At 50.8% G+C, this 17431-nt stretch overlaps 3 protein-coding genes across 3 annotated transcripts; 1 reads left to right on the plus strand and 2 right to left on the minus strand.

Moving 5' to 3' along the window:
- Positions 1–224: 224 nt before the first annotated feature.
- On the plus strand, positions 225–2921 carry POB3_2 (FACT complex subunit). Its single transcript, XM_007814836.2, has 4 exons — positions 225–467; positions 661–1389; positions 1470–1841; positions 1942–2921. Exons 1-4 carry the CDS (start codon positions 298–300, stop codon positions 2534–2536), a joined length of 1866 nt encoding a protein of 621 aa, XP_007813027.2. The 5' UTR covers positions 225–297; the 3' UTR covers positions 2537–2921.
- A 108-nt stretch (positions 2922–3029) lies between these two features.
- J3458_020374 (uncharacterized protein) lies at positions 3030–6297 on the minus strand (the record flags this gene model as incomplete). The annotated part of the gene is made up of 1 exon (XM_007814835.2): positions 3030–6297. The coding sequence occupies one exon, from the start codon at positions 6295–6297 to the stop codon at positions 3703–3705; it is 2595 nt and encodes an 864-aa protein (XP_007813026.2). The 3' UTR covers positions 3030–3702.
- A 6424-nt stretch (positions 6298–12721) lies between these two features.
- On the minus strand, positions 12722–17193 carry J3458_020375 (uncharacterized protein). The gene is made up of 2 exons (XM_007814834.2): positions 16027–17193; positions 12722–15961 (listed from the first exon to the last, which is right to left on the minus strand). Exons 1-2 carry the CDS (start codon positions 16934–16936, stop codon positions 14715–14717), a joined length of 2157 nt encoding a protein of 718 aa, XP_007813025.2. The 5' UTR covers positions 16937–17193; the 3' UTR covers positions 12722–14714.
- Between the last annotated feature and the right edge of the window lie 238 nt (positions 17194–17431).

The raw sequence follows: 17431 nt of genomic DNA on the forward strand, positions 1-17431 counted from the left end.
GGTATAGCTAACTTCTACACTAGTAGCTTCCAGTTACCTGCTCTGGATTTGTGTACTTCGGTACTTGGGCACAATGGTTCTGGGGTACCGTCTGGTCAGAAGGCGCTCAGTGCTGTTCAAGACCACTGATTCAGCATCAGCATCGCGCCAACCAGCACATGTGACCGCTATTGCGCTAGGCTGGGCTTCCCAGATGACCACACACTTTGACCACTTGACCGTGTGGGCAACTTCCAATGGCAATCAGGAGTAATACCTAAGCACATCAATTAAACAAGCACGTCGCGACGCGCGCCGATGCAGCGCGTGTCTCCAGATTTCCCCACCACGCAGCCAATCCGAGGCTGGTGCGCCAACATTTTGATCTTGAGTACCAGCGAGAGTTTGACAGCTTTGGCCGCACCGCATTTCATACTCCTTTGTGTCGAACCAGCATCTCTGCGCACATCGCCCAAGATGACTGCAATGTGAGTAACTCTACACCTGTCCAATTCCTAGTTCTTTCCGTGTGGGCTAGCAACCGAACCGCCTCTGCATCATGGCAGTGGTACCTCGCGCGCCAATGTTTGTAGCTTCAGCTATCGTGAACTCGCACTGGCAACGCACTACCTTCACGGCAAACCGCGCAGACATATCTCAACTAACAGTCACTTCCTTTAGTGAGAGCTTCGACAGCATCTACCTCGACCTTTCCAAGGAGAGCGGCAAGTGCAGATTTGCCGAGACGGGCTTCGGATGGAAGCCGTCGAATGGAGGTGACACCTTCACCCTAGACCAGACCAACATTGGTGGTGCGCAATGGAGCCGGGCAGCCAAGGGGTACGAAGTTCGAATTTTGCAACGGAATTCCGGCATCATTCAGCTCGATGGCTTTCAACAGGAGGATTACGACCGGCTTTGCAAGGTCTTCAAGAACTGGTACAGCACCGTTCTCGAAAACAAAGAGCATGCGCTCCGTGGCTGGAATTGGGGCAAGGCCGAGTTTGCCAAGGCTGAATTGATTTTTAGTGTGCAAAACAAGCCTGCCTTTGAGCTTCCTTACTCGGAGATTGGAAATACAAACTTGGCTGGTCGCAACGAGGTCGCCGTCGAAATGTCCCTGCCCCAGGACTCAAATGATACAGGCACCAACGGTCAGCTTGGTGGCGCCCGCGGCAAAGGCAAGAAGGCCGGTGGTGGCAGAGACCAGCTCGTGGAAATGCGGTTTTATATTCCTGGCACTACCACTGCCAAGAAGGAAGCCGATGGTGACGACGCCGAAGATGAGGAAGCCGAAGAGAAAAATGCCGCCACCCTCTTCTACGATACCCTCATTGAGAAGGCCGAGATTGGAGAGACTGCTGGCGATACTATCGCCACCTTCCTCGACGTGCTTCATCTTACTCCGAGGTATGGTGCCATGAGCCCTCAGCACCCGAAGAAGCGTTTACCCGTCTTGTCCTTGATTCTGCTAACATGTCCTTCGACAGAGGTCGTTTCGATATCGACATGTATGAAGCTTCATTCCGACTGCGTGGAAAGACGTACGATTACAAGATCCAATACGAGTCTATCAAGAAATTCATGGTTCTTCCCAAGCCTGACGAGATGCACTGCATGCTGTGTATCGGCTTAGACCCGCCTCTGCGTCAGGGTCAGACACGATACCCATTTGTTGTCATGCAATTTAAGAAGGACGAGGAGGTTACCATTGACTTGAATCTCGACGAGTCAGAATTGCAATCCAAATACAAGGACAAGCTGGAGCCTCACTACGAGGAGCCACTGCACCACGTTGTTGCCAAGATCTTCCGTGGTCTGGCCAACAAGAAGATTTCATCACCTGCCAAAGACTTCATCACGTACGTATATTGGATCATCATTCAACCCTCACATGTACCCGGTATTTTTTTTTTTTTTTTGGACTGCCGCTCACTAATAATGTTTGTTACTCATGTCTAGTCACCGAAGTCAGTACGGTATCAAGTGCTCCATTAAAGCCAGCGAGGGATTTCTGTATTGCCTGGAAAAGGCCTTCATGTTCGTGCCCAAGCCGGCCACATACATTGCCTACGAGCAAACACAATCCGTTACATTCTCCCGAGTGGGTGGTGCTGTCTCCACCTTATCTACTTTTGATATCACCGTTGTGATGAAGAATGGCGCCGGGTCGTCGCAGTTCAGCAACATTAACAGGGAAGACCTCAAGGCTCTGGAGACATTTTTCAAGCTCAAGGGTCTGCGTGTCAAGAATGAAATCGATGAAGATGCCAACATGCTTGCCGCCGCCCTCCGCGAACAGGACATGGACGACTCAGATGATGAAGTTGTCGCCAACAAAGCGGATCGTGGCTCAGCCGATGAGGATGAAGAAAGCGTGGATGAAGATTTCCAGGCTGACAGTGACAGTGATGTGGCTGAGGAGTATGATAGTGCACATGAGAGCTCAGGCTCTGGCAGTGCTGAGAGCGATGTCGATGCCGATGAAGCGGATGAAGAGGAGGACGAGGAGGAAGCCGAGGAGGAACGGCCCAAAAAGAAGAAGAAGACTGGTTAGAGTGACCACGGAATCATAGGAGTTAATGAACGGAGGAGGGATCAAGACACCAGGGCATCGGAAGGGAACATGTACTGGTGCAAGAGAAAAGCCTTGAAAACTGGGCACTTGTGTTACTGTGAGGAGTGGCGTTATCTCACATTGGCTTCCATCAACCCGGCTTCGGTTCTTGATGGTAGGTAATTAGATGCAGAGGAGGCGACACGTTTATTATGTACAAGTACTATTTGAGAGGACGGTTGGGCGGCGTCAACAATCCGACTAGCGGGTTCAATGGAGAGATGATTTACAACAGGTCCATCATTTCATAACCGTCCTTTTTTTTTTGGGCTGGCGTAAACTGCCTTTCATAATGGGATCTGCTGCTTTCTTTTCGAACTACCGATTTTGAGATTTACGCCGTGCAACATTGTACATGTTTCGTTTCCTAAGTAGCTACCAACCCGGGTAGGTAGTAGACTTGGCCAAATGTGCTTAAAAGTCACTTCAGTAAGAAAAATTGATTGGATTTTTTTTAGTGAATAAGGTCATTCCTTCTCTCGCATTGCGAGAGAAGGAATTTTGCCCCAGAAGATCTAGTATCATCTTCCAGCTATATTCCACACTCGCCCAGAAACAGCCAATGATTACCTACTACCTAGTAGGTAGGTAACTACCTATCGGCAAGCCAAGATATTCTCCAGTCAGTTCTCAAAACAAATCCAGTCCCAAATCCAGTAACACACACACACACACACAAGGGAATTTCTGTTTTGTCTAGTCCAACTTTTCGACACCGCCGTTCCTTGCCAATAAAATCTTTTCCGCGTTCGTCGAACCGCTTGTCGCGGAGACAAATTTAAACATTCTAAAGAAAAATGAAATGAGTCGTAACCGTTGGGTCCCCTAGTCTCAGAGAGCCCATGCATATATGATAGAACACACAAAGAACAAATATGAAATGGTCATGCGCCTCTGGTAAGTCCTCAGCTCGAAACAACGAAAGTAGGTCTAATGAGCAAACTGGAAAAGTGACGCTAGCGAGAGACAAAAATGTATACAGGATAAAACAAACGACACAACTGTCGCCATATATCTACCATGGTGTAACAAAATAATTGTCACAAGGGTTGCACTGTCATAAAGCAAGACAGAGTTCCACACGTTCATGCCAAGGCCGGACTGATTTAAATGTGTGCCCCTGTGGCTTTCATATGTGTTCGTGGGAACAGTGCGTACTGTCCCACCGGAGGAGGAGATTGGACGGTCAAACTTGTTGTCTTGGCTCTCGGACGTCTCGGCTTAACACTCTCTTCCAGCGAAGGAGGAGGTGCATCGTCGCGAACCTGAGACTCGCTAGCATGGCTCTTGTGATAATACTTCTTGAGCCCATTCGACGGAGGAAATGGTATCATGTCGGGGACATGGTCTTGAGCCGCTGGATATGTGCCAGCCCACTCTGGTCCATCCTGATCGTGGTCTGGGGTTTGAGCTTTAGGGAGTGGTTCAGAGTCATCAGTTAATGATCCCGCCATCCTATTGAGCGAGGTGCTACTTGCGGTACGCCGAGCAAGTGTAGTCCAAGACGAGTTGGTCGATCTATATTGTCTTCCAATAGAGTTTGAGCGAGATGTAGAATTGGTCTCAGTGGTCGAGGTGCTGGAACGTTGATCAAGCAATGGAGACGATCCGTTAGCTTCTGCCGATGAGTTCGTATCTTCATGCAAGGCAGACTGGTCAAAGTGTCCGCCAACAAGATCAAAATCGGAGTAAGCTTGTTTTTCGGTGTCATGACTTAGAAGCATTGGTTGTTGATAATCCACAGGGATGAGGAATGAAGGAGACAGTGTAAATGCCTGAGATTCCCCAAACGTGGAAAGACCAGAGATGTGTCTGGATTCTTTCATATTGAGGGGACGAATACTCTTTTTGTCACCCCTTGGTAACGAAAAGTTGTTTGTAACAGCGGAATTTGGTGTGACCACCTCATGCTCCACGGGGGTTGATATATGGCTAGCTGGGCTGAGAGATGGTGCTTCTTGCCCTACGACGGACAGAGAATCATGGCTATTGGCAGACAACACTCTATTAGATGCAGGCTCAATCCCGTTGTCATCCAGTGCCGCTAGCTTTGCGGGAGGGGTCAGGCTGTCTCTGGCAGTATCCAGTGACGGGCGTTCCCATTGGTAGTCACAGTTAGCTTCTGCTTCATGTTCATAGCAATAGTCTATGAGATCCTCCCAGCTCTCTCTTGTCGGTGTGATTGGCTGGACCAGACTTCGGTGGTCATCATCGACAATGTGATTCAGGCCCGTGATACCCAGGCCCCCGAGGGTTTCTGAAACTACACTTGTTGGCCTTCGAGATTCTGTGAACGATCGCAACATCGGAACAGATTGGCTGCCGCGGAGAGAAGAATTAGTGCTTGCAAGGCTAAGCCTTGATCGTCTTGACATGCCGTGCTGCTCTTCTTCCTCAGGAACATCAGGTAGCGTTTCATACGATACCGGCGTTGAAATTGCCAGCGGCCAAGTAGAATCCCGAGCACCAGGCATAACACGAGAGTATCGCTTTTCATCAGGTGGAAATCGTTCTTGCGTCCGACTATAGCTGTGCTCCTGAGAGTTTAAATCGTCGATCATGTGTTCAGGGGAAGTCGCATAACCGAAAGGAAATGGTTGGCAGACTTCGTTACTTGTCTGAGCCCGGGCAGCTGCATTCATGTGGATGACGTCTGTGATATCTTGGTAGTTGGATTGTCGGCTGGAACCTCGAGGTGGCAGTGGGCCAAGAGTACAGAAGCCATTGGCTTGTATTGGGGACCTAGGGGGTCGAGGAGGTGGCTGTGACGGAATGTTTCGAAGCTGTTCTTGTGATCGAATATGTTGTAGAAGCCGTCGAGGCCCAGAGGCGGGGGCGGTGTGGCGAGGTACCAGGGGCGGACGAGAAACAGCGCCAGAGGTTTGCTCTTGGTGCACATCGCCAATAGATTCCGATGACATATTTCTAGGATAAGAGCTTGTCTCGAACCCGCCTGTAAATGCGTCGTTCAACGTCTCCGGACCGTTGACATGAAGCTCGTTGTTGACTACATTATCCCGCTGTGTGTGGGCGACGTGCTGGAAATTGAACGGGCCTGAAATATATGGTCGTCTCTGCGCAGTTTCATCCCGGGATGGCTTCCTTCTGGAAAAAATGGACGGGATGAATCCTTCTCGTCCTCCATGACCAATATTTTCAGTGGGCATATCTCCCGAATATATTGAGCTGGCGGAGGAGTTCCGGGTGCTGCTTTCGCGCTTGGGTTTTCCTCGGCGACGGAAAAAGCTCTTTCCAAAGTTGTGTATGCTTTCGGGGCCATCTCGAGATGGGGCACTGCTATCGTTGGACCTAATCGATGATTTTCGAACGAGAGACAAGTTATCCCGTGACAATTCCCAAGGTAGACGCTCAGATGTATGCATGGAAGATAAGGATGACGACTCGGAAGAAGCAGTCCTGTGGCCATGGTGCCTTTGTAAATGGGATGCTCGCTTCATCTGCTTGTTGAGCTGCCGCAACTTCTGGGGAGAAGGAGGGCTATCGACAGCAGGTCCAAGGAAGTCAGCAACACTTGCGCTTGACAGCTGCTCCATGGAAGACGAATAGAATGGTGTGTTAAGATGTGAAGACGAAGTGAAAGGTCGCGGCATGTTTGGTATTTTTGGGTTCCTTTCCGGCGCCTGGGTGGGTACCGCATCGTGGTGCCCAGAGTACAGGGCCATTGCTCCAATACCAAACATCTTGACTTAGTGCAAGGGGTAGGAGGGTGACGATAAGATTCGCGCCTCCGAAGCTTGACAACGTTTTTAGCCCACCGTGACAAGCAGAGCCTTTGCTCAGAACCGGGGCTGCGTTGTGATCGGCATACCACCGTGGGATGGGCGTGTTACCAGGGCAGTCCGTTGTGTGAGACTATCAACGGTCAAAGGGGGACCTGAACAAGTTGTGGGGTTAAGTGACCAGCCGGAGCTAATAAGGAAGACCGTACATGAGAGAGATTGATTGAATTATTGGGCTGCAAATGCCACCAAAACAGGGATATCTCAAAGGCCCAGACGGAAGCCAGCGACTAGCAAAGTGTCTGGGGTGGATGGGGGCGTTGAATGGGGGCGTCGAAAGCAGAGGCTGGGTCCAGATACGGTACCTCGGACCCGGGGTCCACGTTTGTCACCTCGAAGCCTGTGATATAGACGTAAGAACGGGGAGTTGGGCCCGGTGGTTTGGCCAACTGCCTTCTGATATGGCCTTGATACGCCAGATATCAAAATAGAAATACACCAGGTTGGCCTTAGTCTCCCTGTCGTGGCTGGTTCCTCTTGACAGGCGCCGGGCTGGAAAATTCTGTGTCTGTTGGCGGATGGAGCTGTCTCTGTTGAGTTTCCCTGTTACAAGCCCCTCAAAAGCAAATCCTGAAGAACTTGAGCTTCCTGTCAAAGAGCGTCGTCGCCGATGCGTGCGACGGTCTGAGATGATAACCGTGGCGCTAGTAGTGTCTCTCAACGGCGAATCCAGTCAGATCTTTCATCGACAGAGGGCGGTTTCGTCGGTCGATCTCGAGCGGAATCCACTCTGCTACAGCAGCTCGGTCAACGGAAAGAGGGCTCTCCGTGGTAGATGGGCAGAAAGGTGTTTGTGAAGAGGATTGAGTGGGCATATAGCGAAGATGCGGCAGCGTTGCTTAAGTTCTTTCCAGCGCCAGCGTCATTATATTCAGCATTGTTGGTTCTTAGCCACAAACGGTCCCTGTCATCAATTGAGGCAGATTCTCATTTTAGCGAGCTTCCTGAACTGAATAGCGGAAGTGCCACAAGTTGGCTCGAAGGGTGCATACTACCAACACAACAAGCTAAGCAGCGAGGATTATGGCCAAAGAGAGAAGTTTACCCTACCCGAAGCGTCGGGTCGAGGCAAAGTTACGTTGTACTCCACCCGAGCTCTCGTGGCTTGGTTTGAAGAGAAGTGGTTCCTGGCTTGCAGCTCCATGCAGGTACGACATGGTCGCTTGAATGGCCTGAGAAGGCGAACCCCATGGCTGCGTACGCCACGGAGTACTCCGTGCGGTATTGTGTAAGTCCGTATTCTGTCGTCCGCAATGTATCCCCTGCTATTGGCGGATAGCACATACGCATCCTCTCCCAGTCGGCCAAGCAATAGACAAGAGCAATTTCCTAGACGATCTAAACTGAGGTGAGTATTACGAAATGTACCGTAGGGCTTGACAATTGCTGGGGCAGAACTTGCATTACGTGATGAAGGACGGGCCATGCCAAAAAGAACCACCAGACAAGGAGATGTCCTTGACCGTCTTGGCTCTTTTTGTTAGGGGTCAACTTCGTTGGGGGCAGACGAGGTAAGCCGCAGGGGTTGCGTTTCCACCTCATCTCCACTGTGAGTTATCGCTCATACATAGCGACTTGGACAAGGATCTCGCGGGCCAAAAAGAGCCCAAGGAGTACTCCGTAGCACGCATTTAGATGTTTGTTGTGGCTGGCCCTTGTGCTATTGTGCAGTGGTGGTCGCCATGGGGCATCGCGTTCAGTGTTGTGCTCCGAACTTGATGGGTCAACGACATGGAGAGCGATTTTTTTACGCGGGCGGGCTGTACTGCATTCCTCGTAGTTGGTGATTATAGACGGCCGGATCTGTACTCCGTATTGTACAATTGCATGACAACCCGATGCTTTCGTAACGTGCAAGGAGAACAGTGAGCAATGATTCACGGAACTCGTGGAGGGAGCCCACAATGGGCCTTCCTTCCTTCCAAGGATCAATATCGCGTTTGCGAAGAAGGATGTGGGATTTTGGACCTCCGCCATGGGCAGCACCTCCGAGGCCAGGGCCTGGTGAAATGAGAGAAGCGTATTTGTTTGTACATGCTGGACCAAGGCCCATGGTCTACTAGGAGGCAGCTGGACTCGAACGTTGCAGGTGGGAAAGCTAGTAGAAGATGTCAACCGGTGGTTTCGGGTGATGATCCATGCGAACTTTGCTTTGGTCCAGCCTGGAGTTGGGCTCTTGGACGCGGTTGGTGGTGGTCATGGTTTATGGTTGGCCGCCGAGCATGTACTCTGTACGACTGCCTCTAAGCGCACGGAGTCTATTGTACTGGGCATACCCAGAGTAGCCACCTACCTAGGTACCTTAAGTACTTAGGTAGGCACTGAGGTATCTGGAACCTTGGAGAATTGCACTCGGTATCCTTCTGGTCGACGTAATCATGTATGTGACATGCACGCGCGCATGGCACCCCGGTTGTTCCTGCCGCACGCTTGTTGCATGCCTGTTGGTACCTTGGGATCTGGACAAAGACGCGAATTTTTCTTGAACAGGACAGATCATGCAGTTCTCCGCAATACAGAGAGAGTCTTGCATCGATCAAGGCACACCGCTCTGGACAGCAAGCGCAAACTCCTGCACGCCATCTGACCATCTCGGCATCATCTACTCCGTACAATCCAACGCCTGATTCGTCAATGACGGCGGACGCGCGACGCGGCAATAACATCGGCACGCAATGCCTCACTTGCTCTACTGTACTCCGTATGTACGTGCAATATACTTAAGTACATATCATGCATCATGACAGGCAATTGGTGGGCAATGAGATGGTATTCCCACCAGACGCTCTTTCCCAAAGCGTTAGCACACCTTGCAATGCTCGTCTGTCTTGTGCAGTATGCGTATGTAGTACGGAGCATCTACCTACCTAGTAGGTAATTCTTCACTCATAAATCACGATCCGCATCACGTCGTCTTTGCAGCATAAGCGTACCGCAACCAGCTCAATCTTGGAGAGTACGGCCGCCCGCCATGGTCAGAATAATTGCACACAATGGCGATCTAAATCATAGCGGACCCGGGGTTCCTACTCTGCCAGGGCTGCTGTGTTCTAATAGCTTCCACCTGGAATGCGGCTAGAAATTGGAGCCCCTACGCGAAAGGAAGATTGGGAATTTTCGTTTTACAACTTCCATGCGCAAAAGACCAAAACAGGGTCAGTTGAGAAAAGTGGCTGGCTGGTTTGCCTAGTCTATAACAAGCCATCCTTATCGTCGGTTCCTGATGGTCTTGCTTGATCTACACAATCTCTTGGACAAGGGGTCGGCTGTCCATGTTTTTCAATCGTCTCCGCTTCACGCGGTTGACCGAAGAGGTTAGTGGGTGAGTCGATTTGATTGTACATATTGCTGGTAACTTGCCATTTACATGTAGTTACATACATACGAAGTAGAAGCGCTGACAGACGTGTGATAGCTTCTGCCTCGCCATTGTGGACCTGGACCACCCGTTCGGGGACCAGCCACTGGCTTCGCCATGCTCTAGCTGTGCAAAAGCTGCTATTTCTGGCTCTGAAATCATGGCGAAGTAGAGAGATTTGTTGGACGACTTGGCGATATGTAGAATTCCACGGCCACGTCGACAGAAACATGACTCTGGGCTGTTTTGGTACAGACAAGTACCTCGTAAACAGATTTGACAATGCTCCCTGTGTACGGAGTACTACATACTACTTGCGAAGCTATCCACCCCAGACGGTAACGAAGAGTATACATGCTTCGTGATGGGCAGATGTATTACACAAGAGATTGTATGAGGCAAATGGCAGCTCCATCCAGCACTTAAGCCATTCCCCATCTCCATACGAAATCTAGGATGACTTATAGTAATGTGGTGTGTTACGAAATGGAAAAAATCATCCAAGATCAAAGGACGCGGGCAACTCTTTTGCTGCACAGACAGGTACGAGCCAATAGAGCTTTAAACTCAAACAATAGATCAAAGTCGAGACACTAGCGCTGAATCTTGTCTTGAGGAGCAACAGAGTTTGGCAATCGAAAAACCGGGAGAGGTTTTGCGCCCCCAAAGCCACCATTGCCATTCATTGTCTGAGTAAGTAAGATTTCAATGGGAGCTACATCCGGTGGCATGTGTGATGAGATTTGTTTCTTTCTCTCTTTTTTGTCGGGAAAATGTCTGGTGCGTTTGTGTGTGAATGTGTGTGTGTGTGTAGAGTCCCTCTTATTGGTTATTCTTTTCTTTTGCAATTCCCGCACGGGCAGGGCTGCGTGGCTGATGCTGCATGTTGCCAACTCGGGGTGATTCCTTCAGGAAAGAATTGCGGTTTGCTCGGGAGACATTCTTGGACCAACCAAGGTCTAGCCACACGCTGTGGGCGCAGCCTGCATCGTGCTCTTGAACATGCATGCAAACCCGCAATACCAAAACGACCGGAACAGCGCCATGGAATAGGGGCTCGTCCACTGAGTCTAGAAACGCGCCGACACCAGACCGAGCGACATCTGCAGCACAAGGGCGAGCGCCTCGGTCATCCATCTGGTGTGTGCCTTGCTCATCATCGTGTTCTGGTCGGCCTCAATTCGCCCCTGCTCTTGAACTGCCCCCTGCGCCTAGTAGTATTTGCAAATTTTCCATCCTCCCGTGTTGGTGATGCCAGGCCTTCCCCTCACCTCAGTTTGTGCCGGGTTGCTGACGCCACTCTCGGGGCTCCCCTGTCCATGGCTGGGCCTGCACCCAGTTCTCTGGGACTTTGTTCTCGCGTCCTGGAAGGTTCAATGTTGTTGGTGCCTGGATGCCGTTCCGGAATTCCTGATCCCGCGCCCGCAAGCTTGCCCAAGTAAGGCCAAATGCTCCGCTTCATTGTGAATATCAAGACAATGAATGACTGCTTCACAGAAATGCGGAGAAGCTTCAAAGCTCCGAGTCCACCACTATTAGCTCCGTTTCATCAAGAAGGATATACCTCTGCGTCTTACCGCGGCTTACGGGGATGTTCCTGACAACAGGCACCATGAAGACGAGCAGAGAAACAAAGGGAAGGATGTCCTCCGGAGTGCTGGTGGATGGCAACATGACAACAGTCTCAACTCTGGTCCATGGATCTTGCGGGCGCGCAGGGTTCTCGTACAGGGATCACCAATCTGCGAAATGTCTGGTTCAGTATTGGGGGCGCCGTCTTCAGCGCGCCCTCAGAGGAACACGGACATGTCAGCAGCAAACCAGGAAGCGTAGCATGGTGTGATGGCAAAGCTGTCGCAAACGGAACATGCAGGATATCTCTTTGTCTGTCATGAGAGACAGCTCGCTTGTTTATATCGCGTCGTCCTCTGGTTGACCAAATCCAGCTCCTCAGCATATCCCTGGAGCAAGAAAGCATTCTTTTTGCAGTCAGCAATGCAGAATCTCGACCCTGTCGCCAATTGCCTCCTTGGCTGGCAGGTCCTCGCCCCAGTAGGGAAGCGAGGAATAACTACACAGGTTCCGTATTGTGTCTACGTCGGAACCAGCCTGTATAATCCATCGCAGCTACTCCGTACAATCGGCCATCATGCACAAACGCGCTCTGTGAGACAGGTTCCCCGTGTTGCTCTCGGAGTGATAAGCTTTTGCCGATGTAACAGCTTAACGTGAGCGGAGACGCGCGCGATGGAATCGGAGGAGTTGGCCTACTACTACATTGTAAGCCTCCGCCAGTTTGCCGAAAATCATAACATGGACCAATATAGGCCACGCGAGTACGGCGAACTCCATGCAGTACCAGAATGCCGGAGTCGGGTGGGCTCTCCGGTGATACTGCTTGGAGCTTCACAGCTCATAGAATGTATCAGATACGGAGACACGGCAACGTCTTCCTTCTCTCCTTGTCCGGAGTACTAGCACGGAGCAAACTTCATCGTCCCTGGCTAATAACGCCATGCCGCGGCGCCACATCAGAATACACATTTGTGTCCAACAATAGAGGCCTCGAGAGGGACCGTCTCCATCTGTGCTGGAGCCTCTTTGGTGCAGGCATTCAAACACTAACCTTCTCCGGATATTCTATGATTACTGTTAGTCTCAAACCGGTACCCGTCGTTGCCATGTATTACTCCGTACGTCCATGTCTTTCTTCCATCCCGTCTTCCGCGGCGACACGAAGGCCAATGACGACCAGTGGACGAGAGGTGCCATCCACTTTTTGACAACGGCTTGACGCGACGGTGGCAGGTCAACATGTGTCCGGTTTTGTCCACTGCGGGTCTGATAAACAAGCGGGCCAACCTTATGAACGGAGTACATATGTCTGTATTTGTGTGCGGTGACAGCGGGCAAGGTCTTTTGACTGCTAGCTTCAAGCACCTCATTCTTTCAGACGATGATAAATACCAACTGCCGAGAATCTGGGCTGATGGTCAGACAAATGAAGTCCAGCAGACTTGGGGGGAAGGGGGTTGTTGATGACTTCACGACTCCTCGTCTCGGTCGTATCAGGAAAAAAAGACAAACATTGAATGGGCGGATGGACTGACTCGCACCGCAAGGCCCCTTCCCCAGACGGCACAGACTGCCGTACTGTACTTGCAATTCTTCATTCGTCATCTCTCACTTTCTCGGCGCACTGGCTTGTTCATCCAACGCAAAGTTTTTCTGCCATCCACTTTACCCAGACTCTTTTTTAAGCTCAGATGCCTTGTCTCGGGGCAGCGGGATGGAGGGAAGAGGAGGGGACCGTGTGCTCAGTTGCTCCTCCCCATTAGCTTTCGCAAGTGAAACATCCAACGCTTGTCACAAGCAGATTCGGAAACCGATCGAAACCTTTTTGTCCTTTGGAGCATGTGCATTTCGCTTTTGGGGAGGCCGTCGCTTGATTCCTCTCACTGACCGCGTCGCCTTTCCCCGTTTGGCCGCTTTTCCATCCTCCCCCTTCCCACAGAACATGCAAATCCTCGCCCCCCGGCCACTTCACATTCATGCAAAAACCATGGCCAACATTGATTCCCCCCAAATAATAAGAGAATGAACAAAGTTTTGGGTAAAAGCCCACATGGAGTCCTCGGTACCCTATCGATCCGGCTTTCCTCTCTGCCCTCATCCCGGCCCGACAAGACATGATCAGGCATGACGAGGCGGATATCTCATCCCCCCAGGTTTTGATTGCATAACATTGAGGACCTTACTCGCTACCATGGCCTCGGGAGAGCTGGCTGCTATGGTCAGGGGAGGAAAAAATGCCATTTCCTCGTATCTATGCAAATGCGCAGCAAGAAACAGCCTCGTCATGTGATGTGGTGCCCTGCGATACGGCTGTCTCTTCAACCAGGAAAATATAAAACAGCAAAGGTCTGGATTGCCCCGTTCTTCGTTTTCTAGCCGAGCATGCTCATTTTGGGAAAGACGTTAATGCGTGTGTTACCAAGTGCTCATGCGTGTGATTCAATGGACTGCATACGAAAATCACCAAGTGATGGGCCCCCTTGTCCGTGTGTGTGACGAGAGCTGCATGAAGAACATATCTGATGATGTGTACTCCGTACGTATGTGTGTGTCGGCGTTCATCCAATTCATACGGCGATGCAAGGTTCTCTTCTTTTCTTTTCCCTGTAATTTTTCTTTATACTAATATGTGAGTGAGTGTCTCGGCTGACCCTACTTTGTTAATGAGACAGCATCGGATCATAGATGCCGTTGTCCTGACCAAAATCGGCCTTTGGCAGAGCTGGGCCAACTCAGCCCTGTCGTGTAACATATCCACATAAGAAATGGCCTCCAATTCGCAAACAGAATACTATCGCCGAATACATGACAAGGAAACACGTCAAGCCCTACGGCGTATTCCGTACCTAGTGCCATCATATACTTGGATGCCGTATCAAACGAGGTATCTCAGTAGGGTCATGCAGGTAGACCGAGCCAATTTCATCTACTCCGTATTGTATGTACATTGAATCGAGGCCTGGATGCTCTGCCCAGTTTTGCCACAAAATGACCGCAGTCAGAAAACTTCCCCATGTCGATTTTTTTCTTTTTCTTTTTTAAGGGAGGAATAGGACTGGGAAGGAGGAGGGAATAGGACAACGCTAGCTCTTCTAGATGAGGAATGCAAGAGATGTGGGAAATCCAATTATGCACAGATAGATGCTCGCCACGCACGCCAAATACCGAAAACGGCTCCCTTCCCGAAACTCGCGGCCAAACGTATCGCAAAATAGAACGAGAAATCACTGTAGTATGCCAAAAGGAAATGAAGAAAACGAATCGCAGAGTAGTAACAAGAAGAAGCCTTGGAAGAAGCCCGTCTTTCCACCGACTTTTTGGACTGCGCTGAAACTATGGGGTATGAAGGTTATTATCGTCTAGACTGCAAGTGACTGACATTGTGCTACTCAGAATTATGAGACGGTCCAGACTCCACGTCACCGCTTGGGGTATCATTCTTGCTCTTTTTCCTAGGACGGAAGAAATCTCCTATTACGTCACTGACGCTTCGCGATCTCCTTCGCGATGAGTCATCTGTCTCGCTATTCTCATCTCCAGAAGTTTCCAGGGGACTTGGCAAAGGAAGATCCGATGTCGGGATGGGCCTGTTAGCCGATCTTGTTATATTCTCCTCATCTTCGTCGAAGTTGAAGAACAAACTGGCACGGATGCTAGACCGAATTCTTCTCAGTGATGATGTATTTGGCAAAGATGCGTCGTATCCTCGTAGAAATGCGTCTTTCACGACAGTCGTGACAGTCGAAGAAAGCGGCGATGGCGATATGAATGTCTTGGAGCGATGATGGCTCGCAACGCGGGAGAGTCCTCCTGAACTCTGACGAGGAGTGAAGGGTCTGTCTGTAGGGTATGTAGGGGTGGCAGCTGGGTCTCGGATGGGAGTCGTGGCAGCAGAATTGCCTGGAGGAGTAAAAATGACAGCAGATTCCGCCACCGCCGAATCGGTAGAGACCGTTCTTGTGCCACCAGGAAGGGACGCAGCGGACGACCAAGACTCTCGCCAAGGGTTGTCGGATAAAACAGGCGTACCTGGTTCGATTGCGATTAAGTTTGGCGCGCTGTCGGATGTGCCTTGATGTATTCTTGGTTTGTCGGACTTGTCTTGAGGAGATCGTGGTTTAGCTGTACCTGCAAGGCTGACTCTCGACAATCCCCTAGGTCGTCGAGACGGTGGTTTCGGCGATTCAACGTCTTGAGCTGGTAGAGGGCCCGCTGTTGCTTCTCCGTGTCTCATTAGACCAATAGTTTCCTCGATCCCGTCAATATCAGACAATAGGTCTTCATCATCGGCCTCGTTTTGTTGCCGACCACTGGTGATAAGAAAAACGCCAAAAAAGGTGAGGAGGCAGCCGCCTACGAAGGTTGCGGCTTGTTTTGCCGTCGTCTTTTCAAAGTCTCGGTAAAGAACAGCACTTCCCAGAATGACGCAAAGTGTGAAAAGAACGAACTGGATGGGGATGACTTGTGTGGAGTTAAAGCGCTGTAATGCTTTATTAACATATCGAATCTGCATGATTGCTGTGACGAGAAGAATGAGAACCAGAGCATATGTAACTGGGGTCGTGAAGGCTCTCCAAAGCGTCGATGACAGCATAGACGAAACGCCTTTGGTTGCTAGCGCAGTATAACCACCTGAGATTCATGGTTAGAATCACCGCAAGGGAATGGGAAAGGGAAAGGGGGGATTTGTTGCATACCAAAAAGTCCCACAAGCCCGAGATCTATGAGAACAGTACGTCTGCCATATTTGCTGCTTGCCCACATCAACAAGACAATCAACGAGACTGTGACACCGAGGTAGATTTCGAATTCCATGGTAGTGATTGCGTGCCAAACATCGTGGGGTTCCAGCTTGGTCTCCTCCTGGTTTGCGCTGAGCACAACGGTAACGACGCCTCCAACAGCAATTACGACGCCCCAGAAATCCCTGGCGCGAAATCGCTCGTGGAACATTACAGGCGCGATAATACAGTTGGATATCAATGCCACGACGCCCAAGGGTGACACAATCGAAGCAGGAGCAAATCCGTAAGCCAAAAAATTACCCATTTCGCCCACAGTTATGAGGATCTGTCCCAGCCACCAATATGGGGACTTGAGGTATGTTGATGTAGTTTTGTCATGTTCTCCATCAGCGCTGTCAACATCGGTCGGGGCGATTGACTGGGAAGACTGAGATAGAGGATCAGCTTCGACTAATTCTGGTCCATTATGGACTCGACCAGCGCCGTTTACAGTGCCATCATGACTGCGTCCGTTGCCGTTCCTATGCCCGTTAGGCTCTCCGGGCATGGTGCCATATGATGATGCACCGTTGCTGCTACTTTGCGCCTGTTTCAAGGCAGCGCGCGCCCGCTGCCGTACACGCACTCGTTCCTTATGTAGTCGCGTGTGCGCATATCTCTGGACGTTCAGAGCCAAGGCAATGAGGACATTACCGACGATGGCTGTGATGATGCCGATGAGAGATGACCATTGCTGCAAAACCTCGCCAGGGTCGCCTGGGGACTGTGTAGCTGTAGCCGTGGCTGCCGACGACGTGGTTATGCTCGCTACGGTAGCTGCGGCCGTTAATGACCACGGAAAGGCCCCTGTCGCAGCGTCCATCGAGGCAGCGCGAGCGTCGTGGCCGGCAGACGCAGTCGCGGGAAGCTTTCGAGGGCAGGCTGGAGATAGTTGAAGCGCCCGAATGCAGCAACCTTGACGGATCCCAAGACCATCGGGTTTTCAGGACAAGCAGACAGGAAATAAGATAGAAGCGTTCCGGATCAAGGGCCTAGTCGGGTCATGGCTACTCTCAGATGTGGCGACACAAAGGGAAACCCAAGAAAAGCTCTGGCAGAAGTCGGTCACTGCAGACTTCGGATGTGATGTGACGTTTTGCAAGGCGAGTTGCGGAGCGGCGTTCGACGGGTGGGTGGGGCTGTTAGTACGGAGGCTTGGCATACGTCGCATCTGTCCTCGATAACGTGGGTACCTAAGGTACGTCAGAGTAGCTCAGTAGGGTACTTCTCTAGCTATGAATAGCTTAGAAAGCTCTGGTCAACAACAAGAGCTGCAAAGCCTGGCTGTCACCCGGAAATCGGAATCCTGTCTCCCAGT

Source organism: Metarhizium acridum (assembly GCF_019434415.1).
Source record: "Metarhizium acridum strain ARSEF 324 chromosome Unknown scaffold_573, whole genome shotgun sequence".
Taxonomy (NCBI): Eukaryota; Fungi; Ascomycota; class Sordariomycetes; order Hypocreales; family Clavicipitaceae; genus Metarhizium; species Metarhizium acridum.

Coding starts and splice junctions, on each gene's coding strand:
- POB3_2 (XM_007814836.2), top strand. CDS start 298: ATGCAGCGCGTGTCTCCAGATTTCCCCACCACGCAGCCAATCCGAGGC. Junction 468..660: donor TCGCCCAAGATGACTGCAAT/GTGAGTAACTCT, acceptor CACTTCCTTTAG/TGAGAGCTTCGACAGCATCT. Junction 1,842..1,941: donor CCTGCCAAAGACTTCATCAC/GTACGTATATTG, acceptor ACTCATGTCTAG/TCACCGAAGTCAGTACGGTA.
- J3458_020375 (XM_007814834.2), bottom strand. CDS start 16,936: ATGGACGCTGCGACAGGGGCCTTTCCGTGGTCATTAACGGCCGCAGCT. Junction 15,962..16,026: donor CGGGCTTGTGGGACTTTTTG/GTATGCAACAAA, acceptor CATGAATCTCAG/GTGGTTATACTGCGCTAGCA.